Source organism: Pristiophorus japonicus, chromosome 22, assembly GCF_044704955.1.
Source record: "Pristiophorus japonicus isolate sPriJap1 chromosome 22, sPriJap1.hap1, whole genome shotgun sequence".
NCBI lineage: Eukaryota > Metazoa > Chordata > Chondrichthyes > Pristiophoridae > Pristiophorus > Pristiophorus japonicus.
The window spans coordinates 37,888,957-37,900,384 of NC_091998.1; the positions used below are offsets into that span (position 1 = coordinate 37,888,957).

Genomic DNA, 11,428 nt, shown 5'->3' on the forward strand with positions numbered 1-11,428 from the left:
GCAACGTTTAGCGATTTGTGTATTTGTTTCCGAGATCCCTTTGTTCCTCTGCCCCACCCAGACTCACACCCTCCCAGTAATGTGACCTCTCTATTCTCTCGACCAAAATGTAATACCTGACATCTATTTGCATTGAATTTCATTTGCCATTCTGCAAGTTCATTAATGTCCTCCTCCATTTATAGAATGCCTTTAACAAAAGTTGGCAAGCATGGAACTGAACTTCGATCCAACATGTCTGGGAGTCCGCGCCTCTGTTACTGAATCGCCTACCAACACAAACAGATTTTGATCAGAGGCGAGAGTGCTGCCCACTGAGTCACGGCTGACATCTCAAAAAAGAGCTAAAAGCAATATTCAAAATCTGTTTGTGTTGGTAGGCGATTGAGTAACAGAGGCGCAGACTCCCAGACACGTACTCCAGTCATGTTGGCTCGAAGTTCAGTTCCACGCTTGCCAACTTTTGTTAAAGGCATTTTATAAATGGAGGAGGACATTAATGAACTTGCAGAATGGCAAATGAAGTTCAATGCAATAGATGTCAGGTATTACATTTTGGTCGTGAGAATAGAGAGGTCACATTACTGGGAGGGTGTGAGTCTGGGTGGGGCAGAGGAACAAAGGGATCTCGGAAACAAATACACAAATCACTAAAAGTCGCGACACGGGTTAGCAAGGCCATAAAAAGCAAACCCAGCACTAGGGTTTATTTCTGGAGGGATAGAATTGAAAAGTGGGGAAGTTATGCTTAACCTGTATCGAACCTTGGTTAGACCACACTTGGAGCACTGCGTACAGTTTTGGTCACCATATTATAAAAAGGATATAGAGGCACTGGAGAGGATGCAGAGAAGATTTACAAGGGTGATACCAGAAATGCGAGGGTATATATATCAGGAAAGGATGAACAGGCTGGGTCTCCTTTCTCTTGAAAAGAAGAAAGCTGAGGGGTGACCTAATAGAGGTCTTTAAAATGATGAAAGGTTTTGATGGAGTGGATACAGAGAGAGTGTTTCCACTTGTGGGGAGGAGCATAACTAGAGGCCATCAATATCAGAAAGTCACCCAGAAATCCAACAGGGAATTCAGGAGAAACCTCTTTACCCAGAGAGGGGTGAGAATGTGAAACTCGCTGCCACAGGGAGGGGTTGAGGTGAATAGTATCGATGTATTTAAGGGGAGGCTGGACAAGCACATGAGGGAGAAGGGAATAGAGGGTTATGCTGATAGATTTAGATGAGGAAAGACGGGAGGAGGCTCGAGTGGGGCATAAACGCCGGCATGGACTGGTTGGGCTGACTGGCCTGTTCCTGGGTCGTATATCCCATGTAATTCGATGTGAAATACAAGTTGGTGATTTTTGTGGCTCTCCCCATCGGTCGCATTCCGTTCTGCTTACACTTGCAGTGGTGGAGAGCACTAAGCTGACAGGTTAGCAAAGTCTGCAGAGCAGTGGCTGGTGTGAGAGCAGGGGTGAGCTCTCCCATGACAAACAGATTATTCTCTCTCTCCCCAGCAGGTCGGGAGTTGCCAACACTGCAGCTCAGGTTAATGTGTGCTGCTGCAGTGTTTCTGTCGTTCCCACACCCGTTCCTCCAGGGTTTGGGCTTCCCAGTAAAGGTGTTGTGTAACCTGTAGCACGAGTCGGGCATGCAGCCCCTCGAGCCTGTTCCCTCATTCAATTGTCTTAACTCCATCTTGCCCACCTTGGTTCCGTAACCCGTCATACCCTCGCCTAACAGCATCCAGTGCTCTCAGCTTCGCAATTCACAACCGACCCCCAGCATCCACAGCTTTTTGGGGGAGAGAGTTCCAGATTGCCACTGCGCTTTGTGTGAAGAAGTGCTCCCTGACATCACCCTGAATAGCCGGGCTGTAATCTTAAGGTTCTGCCCCGTGTTCTGGAATCTTATTTCCTGCACTACAACAGCGACCACACTCCAAAAAGTACTTCATTGGCTGTAAAGCGCTTTGAGACGTCTGGTGGTAGTGAAAGGTGCTATATAAATGCAATCTTTCTTATTAAAATAATGCAGGACATGATAGTCGGGAAAGGGACTGCTGTGCCCTCTTTGCGGAGCTCCCTGGGGTGCAGGGCGTGTGTTTGGTTCGCCTGGTGTGGAGGGCAGCTCCTGATCCTGGACCTTTGTTCATCCCGCAGGGAGAGTGAGAAGACCAAGCTGCTGATCGCTGCCCAGAAACAGAAGGTGGTGGAGAAGGAGGCGGAGACCGAGCGGAAGAAAGCGCTCATCGGTCAGTGAACCCCTCGCCCACACTCAACCCTTCTCTAGGCTTTGAATTACAGTCTAAACCCTACATTACTCAGTGCTGCAATTCCTGTCTGATCCGTTGCCGGGTCTTTGCTAAACCCGCTCGGGATATGTTTTTTTTCTGTGCAACGCGATGCCTCCCCAGAATGTGGGCCGCCTGTTCCTCCCGAACGCTTCATCTAAATCAGGAGCAGGGACATTTCTGGCTGTTGGCAATCTGACACGGGAGGAAGGTTCAGGAGCCTGAGTCTTGCTTGGGAAGCGGAGAGGCTTCGAGGTTGTCGAGCCTGGGAAGCAAACTGGGAAACTTGTTTGCTGTGAGGAAGGGTTCAAATATTGTGGTGGGGGAGCGCAGGGGGTTAAAACCGAGCAGCGTGTCTATTGGCACCACAGCGTCAGCCAATGAATGGACAACGGGTGGGACTTACAGCAAACAGTCTACAGAGTCTCACTAAAAAAAAAAGCCTCAACAAATATAGGCTGAGGGTGGGGGGGGGGGGATATGGGGGAAAGAGGGATAAAGTGAGTGGGGCTGGGGGGGGCTATGGTGGATGGGGCAGGAGATCTGTCAGGCTTGCTGACTCAAAAAGCCTATTCCTGTTCCAAAAAATTGTCACCTTGTGCCTCACCGCTGACCCTGGAATGCCCCGTAGGTTCTGATTGTCGAGTTGGATCCTCCTGAATGTGCGGTTTCCTGTGATCTAGGCTGTTTATTGTTCCTGTTTCCCCCCCCCCCTCCCCAGTACCGTCTCTCTCACACAGCTGAACGCTCATGTACTCAGCGCAGGACAGCCTCACGCACTCGGGAAATCCTCCGCAGTTTGTTCAGTGTGGGCCTGGCTTTGCTCAGCCGCTGTCACGGAGAAGTTACCCAGCGCGCTGATCGAGTGTAACGCAGTTACTTCCTGCGCTGCAGATTCTGTAGATATCAGTCCAACGGGTCTCAAAGGTTTGGAAGTTTTGAACTAAATCTAGCAAGGTGACAGCAAATCTCTGGTTTCCTCTGCAGTTATTTTTAATTGTTTGGTTTTGGTTGTTGGCCAGCTTCTGGCACTCATGAATTGGTGGAAGCTGTGTGCAGAGTTTCCCATTGTTCTTGGGATGTGAGTCACATTCCTGTAGGAGGCGGCTATGCTTTTCAGGGAGAGAGGATTGCAGCTGGTGTGTGCAGCACCAACATACACTCAGTCCAAAGAAGGGACGTCGTACTCGGCGCAGCTCCATTGCCGAATAGCTCTGCAGTATACAGCCTGTCCTGTAGCAGCTCCGTGCGTTGCAGCCGCCAGTTTCGTGCTATCAGCCTCTGTGAAGTGCCGGCACACTGCGTTCTTTCCCCAATCGCTTTGGCTGACTGCCCGCACTTGTGGTCCAATGATATCACCACAATTTTTACATTTTCTGTGACCTCAGGGGTTTTCCTGACTGCTTTGTGAATTGTACAGATCCTTTCACGAGTGAGAAAAAGCAGCCCAGCCCAGCCCATTATTGCCCATTCCTCCAGTCCCCTAACTCTCCCATCGAAGCCCATCCCTCCCGTCCCCTAACTCTCCCATCGAAGCCCATCCCTCCACTCCCCTAACTCTCCCATCGAAGCCCATCCCTCCCGTCCCCTAACTCTCCCATTATATTTCTAACCAAGTCTCCCAGATGTGTCTGCCTCCTGCGACCTGCCTTGCAGATTATTTCAAATCTCTTGCTCTATAAAAATATTCTTTCTGATTTCAGTTTGAATGAAAGATTTCCCTTTGCACCTTGTGAGGCGACTGACGCGGTTTCAGTGTTGATGCTGATTACCTGAGTCAGTGTGTCTTGTCCCAAGTCTTCTCCATCTTAGTGCCGATGTAGAGGTTTGTATGTCGCTGTCAGCGTGTTGTAACTGGAACCCTCTGGCTGTTGCAGAGGCAGAGAAAGTGGCCCAAGTGGCGGAGATTAAATTTGCTCAGATGATAATGGAGAAGGAGACCGAGAAGAGGATTTCTGAGATTGAAGGTGGGTGAATATTTTTGCCCTCCTTTCCCGAAAGCACCGAGCCACAGTCTGGGCAGCAGTTTCTTCAGACCAACCAGCCATGCTTCATTCGAGACTCTCGATAATGAGTATCAGATGGATAGTCGGCCGTGGAGGCATCACGCCACCCGGTACTGCATCTCACGGCGTTCCTTTGCTGGTGAATAGGAGTTCTGGTTGAATTCTTCACACAGCCCACTGCCTCCCACGGCAACCTCATTGCGAAGGAGCCACAGAGCAGAGGCTTGGAGGGGTGAGGGTGGTGGAGGGGCCGGGCGCTGCTAAGCCTGAGGGCGATTGCCAAGAGCTGTTGTAATGAGTGATCAATGGCAGCAGAGGGAGTGGGGACAAGCTGGGGGCATGTGTGTCAGTTTAAATAAGTGTTTCTAGCATCGAGCCAGTGTAATTAACCCTGTACCTCGCTCTCGCTCCCTCTCTCCCTCTCTCTCTCTCTCTTTCTTGCTCGCTCTCTTGCTCTTTCTCTCTCTCGTTCTCGCTCTCTTTCGTGCTCTCGCTTGCCCTCTCGCTCGCCTTCTCGCTCTCCCTCGCCCTCGCCCACGCTCTCTCCCTCGCTCACGCCCTCTCTCTCTCTCCCCACCTCCCCCTGCCCCCCTTTCCTGCGCGCTCTCTATCTCGCGCGCTCTCTCTGTCTCGCTCGCGCGCTCTCTCTGTCTCGCTCGCGCGCTCTCTCTGTCTCGCTCGCGCGCTCTCTCTGTCTCGCTCGCGCGCTCTCTCTGTCTCGCTCGCGCGCATTCTCTCTCTGCCTCGCTCTCTCTCTCTCTCTCTCTCTGCAACGCTCGCTCGCGCTCTCTGCCTTGCTCTCGCGCTCTCTCTCGCTCGCGGTCTCTCTGTCTCTCTCGCGCCCGCTCTCTCGGTCTCGCTCGCGGTCTCTCTCGCGCCCGCTCTCTCGGTCTCGCTCGCGGTCTCTCTCGCGCCCGCTCTCTCGGTCTCGCTCGCGGTCTCTCTCGGTCTCGCTCGCGGTCTCTCTGTCTCGCTCGCGCCCGCTCTCTCGGTCTCCCGCTCTCTCGGTCTCCCGCTCTCTCGGTCTCCCGCTCTCTCGGTCTCCCGCTCTCTCGGTCTCGCTCGCGGTCTCTCTCGGTCTCGCTCACGCCCGCTCTCTCGGTCTCCCGCTCTCTCGGTCTCCCGCTCTCTCGGTCTCGCTCACGGTCTCTCTCGGTCTCGCTCACGCCCGCTCTCTCGGTCTCCCGCTCTCTCGGTCTCGCTCGCGGTCTCTCTCGGTCTCGCTCACGCCCGCTCTCTCGGTCTCCCGCTCTCTCGGTCTCCCGCTCTCTCGGTCTCGCTCGCGCCCGCTCTCTCGGTCTCGCTCGCGGTCTCGCTCGCGCCCGCTCTCTCGGTCTCGCTCGCGCCCGCTCTCTCGGTCTCGCTCGCGGTCTCGCTCGCGCCCGCTCTCTCGGTCTCGCTCGCGCCCGCTCTCTCGGTCTCGCTCGCGGTCTCTCTCGGTCTCGCTCGCGCCCGCTCTCTCGGTCTCGCTCGCGGTCTCGCTCGCGCCCGCGCTCTCGGTCTCGCTCGCGGTCTCTCTCGGTCTCGCTCGCGCCCGCGCTCTCGGTCTCGCTCGCGGTCTCGCTCGCGGTCTCTCTCTGTCTCGCTCGCGCCCGCTCTCTCTGTCTCGCTCGCGGTCTCTCTCGGTCTCGCTCGCGCCCGCGCTCTCGGTCTCGCTCGCGCCCGCTCTCTCGGTCTCGCTCGCGCCCGCGCTCTCGGTCTCGCTCGCGCCCGCTCTCTCGGTCTCGCTCGCGACCGCGCTCTCGGTCCCGCGCGCGCCCGCTCTCTCTGTCCCGCGCGCGAACTCTCTCGCTCTCTCTGTCCCGCGCGCGAACTCTCTCGCTCTCTCTGTCCCGCGCGCGCGCACACTCTCTCTCATACCCTGACTCGCGCGCGCTCTTGCTCTCTCTCTGACTCGCGCGCTCTCTCTCCCCCTCTCTGTCTTTCTCTATCTCCCTCTCTCTGTCTTTCTCTCTCTCCCTCTCTGTCTTTCACGCTCTCTCTCTGTGTCCCGCGCTCGCTCTCCGTCCCGCGCTCGCTCTCCGTCCCGCGCTCGCTCTCCGTCCCGCGCTCGCTCTCCGTCCCGCGCTCGCTCTCCGTCCCGCCCCCTCGCTCCGTCCCGCCCCCTCGCTCCGTCCCGCCCCCTCGCTCCGTCCCGCCCCCTCGCTCCGTCCCGCCCCCTCGCTCCGTCCCGCCCCCTCGCTCCGTCCCGCCCCCTCGCTCCGTCCCGCCCCCTCGCTCCGTCCCGCCCCCTCGCTCCGTCCCGCCCCCTCGCTCCGTCCCGCCCCCTCGCTCCGTCCCGCCCCCTCGCTCCGTCCCGCCCCCTCGCTCCGTCCCGCCCCCTCGCTCCGTCCCGCCCCCTCGCTCCGTCCCGCCCCCTCGCTCCGTCCCGCCCCCTCGCTCCGTCCCGCCCCCTCGCTCCGTCCCGCCCCCTCGCTCCGTCCCGCCCCCTCGCTCCGTCCCGCCCCCTCGCTCCGTCCCGCCCCCTCGCTCCGTCCCGCCCCCTCGCTCCGTCCCGCCCCCTCGCTCCGTCCCGCCCCCTCGCTCCGTCCCGCCCCCTCGCTCCGTCCCGCCCCCTCGCTCCGTCCCGCCCCCTCGCTCCGTCCCGCCCCCTCGCTCCGTCCCGCCCCCTCGCTCCGTCCCGCCCCCTCGCTCCGTCCCGCCCCCTCGCTCCGTCCCGCCCCCTCGCTCCGTCCCGCCCCCTCGCTCCGTCCCGCCCCCTCGCTCCGTCCCGCCCCCTCGCTCCGTCCCGCCCCCTCGCTCCGTCCCGCCCCCTCGCTCCGTCCCGCCCCCTCGCTCCGTCCCGCCCCCTCGCTCCGTCCCGCCCCCTCGCTCCGTCCCGCCCCCTCGCTCCGTCTCTCTCTCCATCCCTCGCCATGAACTCATTGAATGGCGGTGCAGGTTAGAAGGGCTTAATGGCCTGCTCCTGCACCTATTTTCTATGTTTCTATGTTTCTCTCTCTGTCTCCCTCTGTTTCTCCCGCGCGTGCGCGCGCTCTCGTTCTCTGTCCCACGCGCGCACTCTGTTTCTTTGTCTCTTTGTCTCTTTCTGTCCCGCGCGCGCGCTCTCTCTCCCTCTCTCTGTCCCTCGCTCTCTGTCCTTCGCTCACACTCACTCTCCCTTTCTCTGTCCCGCGCGCGCGCGTGCTCTCCCTCGGTCCCGCGCGCTCGCTCGGCCCTCCCTCGGTCCCGCGCGCTCGCTCGGCCTCGGTCCCGCGCGCGCGCTCGGCCTCGGTCACGCGCGCTCCCTCGCTCTCACTGCCTCTGTCTGTCTCTCATTCACTCTCACACTCACGCTCACTTTCTCTCTCTCTGCCCCCCTCTTCCCCATCCCCCATCCCCCCCTCTCCCCCCATCCCCCCCTCTCCCCCCATCCCCCCCTCTCCCCCCATCCCCCCCTCTCCCCCCATCCCCCCCTCTCCCCCCATCCCCCCCTCTCCCCCCATCCCCCCCTCTCCCCCCATCCCCCCCTCTCCCCCTATCCCCCCCTCTCCCCCTATCCCCCCCTCTTCCGCCTCTTCGCCCCCTTTCCCCCTCTTCGCCCCTTTCCCCCTCTTCCCCTCCCCTTTCCCCCCCATCCCCCCTCCTCCCACCCTCCCCCTCCCTCTCAGCTCCTCCGCCCTCTCACCTCCTCGCCCCTCTCTCCCCCTCCCCCTCTACCCCCTCCCCTCTCTGCCCCTCCCCTGTCCCCCCCTCAACCCCCCTCCTCTCCTCCCCTCTCCCCTCCCCCCATCTCTCCCCCCCTCCCCCTCCTTCCCCCCCCTCTCAATTTCACTCACTCACTCACTCACTCCCTCTCTGTCCCGCGCGCGTGCTCTCTCTGTCCCGCGCGCGCGCTCTCTCTGTCCCGCGCGCGCGCTGTCCCTCGGTCCCGCTCGCTCTCCCTCGGTCCCGCGCGCTCGCTCTCCCTCGGCCCCGCGCGCTCGCTCGGCCTCGGCCCCGCGCGCTCCCTCTTTCTCACTGCCTCTGTCTGTCTCTCCGCGCCCCCTCTCCCCCCCTCCCCTCTTCCCCCCCTCCCCTCTCCCCCCCTCCCCCCTCCCCCCCTCCCCTCTCCCCCCTCCCCTCTCCCCCCCTCCCCTCTCCCCCCCTCCCCTCTCCCCCCCTCCCCTCTCCCCCATCCCCCCTCTTCCACCCCCATCCCCCCCTCTTCCCCCTCTTCTGTCCCGCGTGCGCGCCGCTCTCTGTCCCGCGCGCGCGCTCTCTCTATCTCGCGCGCACGCTCTCTCTATCTCTGTCCCCCTCTCTCACTCTCTATCTCACTCACACACTCTCCTTGCCTCTGTCTGTCTCTCATTCACTCTCTCTCTCACCCTCACTCTCTCTCTCACCCTCACTCTCTCTCTCACCCTCACTCTCTCTCTCACCCTCACTCTCTCTCTCACCCTCACTCTCTCTCTCACCCTCACTCTCTCTCTCACCCTCACTCTCTCTCTCACCCTCACTCTCTCTCTCACCCTCACCCTCACTCTCTCTCTCATCCTCACCCTCACTCTCTCTCTCACCCTCACTCTCTCTCTCACCCTCACCCTCACTCTCTCTCTCACCCTCACTCTCTCTCTCATCCTCACTCTCTCTCTCACCCTCACTCTCTCTCTACCCTCACTCTCTCTCTCTCACCCTCACACTCTCTCTCACCCTCTCCCCCCTCTTTCTCAACCCCCCCCCTCCCCCCTCTCTCTCCCTCTCTCACTCCCACTCTCACTGTTACTCTCTCTCTCTCTCACTTTCACTCTCTCTCTCTGTCCTGCACGCTCGCTCTCTCTCTGCCGCACTCGCTCGCACTCTATCCCTTCCCCCCTCTCTCTCTCTGTCCCCCTCTCTCTCTCTGTCCCCCTCTCTCTCTCTGTCCCCCTCTCTCTCTCTGTCCCCCTCTCTCTCTCTGTCCCCCTCTCTCTCTCTGTCCCCCCCTCTCTCTCTGTCCCCCTCTCTCTGTCCCCCTCTCTCTGTCCCCCTCTCTCTGTCCCCCTCTCTCTGTCCCCCTCTCTCTGTCCCCCTCTCTCTGTCCCCCTCTCTCTGCCCCCCTCTCTCTGTCCCCCTCTCTCTCTCTGTCCCCCTCTCTCTCTCTGTCCCCCTCTCTCTCTCTGTCCCCCTCTCTCTCTCTGTCCCCCTCTCTCTCTCTGTCCCCCTCTCTCTCTCTGTCCCCCTCTCTCTATGTCCCTCTCTCTCTCTGTCCCCCTCTCTCTCTCTCTCTCCCCCTCTCTCTCTCTGTCCCCCTCTCTCTCTCTCTCTCCCCCTCTCTCTCTCTGTCCCCCTCTCTCTCTCTCTGTCCCCCTCTCTCTCTCTCTGTCCCCCTCTCTCTCTCTCTGTCCCCCTCTCTCTCTCTCTGTCCCCCTCTCTCTCTCTCTGTCCCCCTCTCTCTCTCTCTGTCCCCCTCTCTCTCTCTCTCTCTGTCCCCCTCTCTCTCTCTCTCTGTCCCCCTCTCTCTCTCTCTGTCCCCCTCTCTCTCTCTCTCTCTCTCTCTGTCCCCCTCTCTCTCTCTCTGTCCCCCTCTCTCTCTCTCTGTCCCCCTCTCTCTCTCTCTCTGTCCCCCCTCTCTCTCTCTCTGTCCCCCTCTCTCTCTCTCTGTCCCCCTCTCTCTCTCTCTGTCCCCCTCTCTCTCTCTCTCTCTCTCTCTGTCCCCCTCTCTCTCTCTCTGTCCCCCTCTCTCTCTCTCTGTCCCCCTCTCTCTCTCTCTGTCCCCCTCTCTCTCTCTCTGTCCCCCTCTCTCTCTCTCTCTCTGTCCCCCTCTCTCTCTCTCTCTCTGTCCCCCTCTCGCTCCTCTCTCTCACTTTCTCCCTCTCGCTCCTCTCTCTCACTTTCTCCCTCTCTCCCCCCTCTACAGATGGTGCGTTTCTTGCACGGGAGAAGGCTCGAGCAGATGCAGATTTCTACACGGCACAGAGGGTGGCTGAATCTAACCGGGTGAGAGCTAAACGGGGTGAGGGCGGGGTTCTTCTACCCACGGGGTGGCCGAGCCCAGGCTTGGCAGCAAAACAATTAATCGCCCTGTCCGATATAAACATAGAAAACAGAGCTGTGTCCATGTAGTTTCACCTTCACCCATCCCGGTAGTCGCTGATACAACGATAGTGGAGTTGTTGACCAATCACAGCAATCAGTCTCTATCAATGAGACCCAGACACGAGGTGAGAAAACCCCCAGTGGGGGCAAGCTTTGTGATCCTGAGGCCCAAAATCCCCGTTCCTCGCTACGCTCCCAACACGGTACGGCTCACGTATTGTGTCCTGAGATGATATTTATATCTAATTTACATTAGAATGCTCCTATCCTCTCCCTCGGGAGCCGGGTCCATTGATTGGCTGTTCACTCACACAAATATTGTTTCCACAGCTTAGTTTAGAATTTTCTCCTTCAAGCACGTGCTGTGTCCTCTGGTTCTGCTGTTCTGGTGTGACAGCTCATCGTGGGCAACGTTTTCCAGGCCCTTTAGTATCCTAAAACCAGAAATCGTATCATCTCTCGGCCTTCTCCTTCCCATTGGGAACATTCCCAGTTCACACAATCCCCCGTAATTCAATCCTGCCCAATTCTGATTGTCCTCTCCTGGGTCCTTTCAATAACTGCAGTATCCTTTTGGTACAGTACTGCATACAGTTTTGGTCTCTGTATTTAAGGAGGGATATACTTGCATTGGAGGCTGTTCAGAGAAGGTTCACTCGGTTGATTCCGGAGATGAAGGGGTTGACTTATGAAGAAAGGTTGAGCAGGTTTGGTCAACACTCATTGGAGTTTAGAAGAATGAGAGAAGATTTTATTGAAACATGTAGGATTCTGAGGGGGCTCAACAAGGTAGATACAGAGAGGATGCTTCCCCTCATGGGAGGAATCTAGAACTAGGGGGTATAGTTTCAGAATAAGGGGTCGTCCATTTAAAACAGAAATGAGGAGGAATGTCTTCTCTGAGGGTCGTGAATCTGTGGAATTCTCTGCCCCAGAGAGCTGTGGAGGCTGGGTCATTGAATGTAGTTAAGATCGACAGATTTTTGAACTACAGGAGATCCGAGGGTTATAGGGAGCGGGCGGGGAAGTGGAGCTGAGGCCAAGATCAGATCAGCCATGGTCTTATGGAATGGCGGAGCAGGCTCGAGGGGCCGAATGGCCGACTCCTGCTCCTATTTCTTATGTTCTTGTGTACTGTGGGAACCAGAGCT

At 58.5% G+C, this 11,428-nt stretch overlaps 1 protein-coding gene across 4 annotated transcripts in view; it reads left to right on the forward strand.

The window, feature by feature from the left end:
• erlin2 (ER lipid raft associated 2) overlaps positions 1-11,428 on the forward strand; it is a 41,752-nt gene that overhangs the window by 23,225 nt on the left and 7,099 nt on the right. For 2 of the 4 annotated variants that reach the window (XM_070865941.1, XM_070865940.1), the window contains exons 9-11: positions 2,162-2,253; positions 4,170-4,259; positions 10,099-10,178. In XM_070865941.1, the coding sequence (XP_070722042.1) occupies positions 2,162-2,253; positions 4,170-4,259; positions 10,099-10,178 (262 nt within the window). The remainder of the gene's footprint in view (positions 1-2,161; positions 2,254-4,169; positions 4,260-10,098; positions 10,179-11,428) is intronic. The other 2 variants (XM_070865943.1, XM_070865942.1) reach the window with 2 other exon arrangements.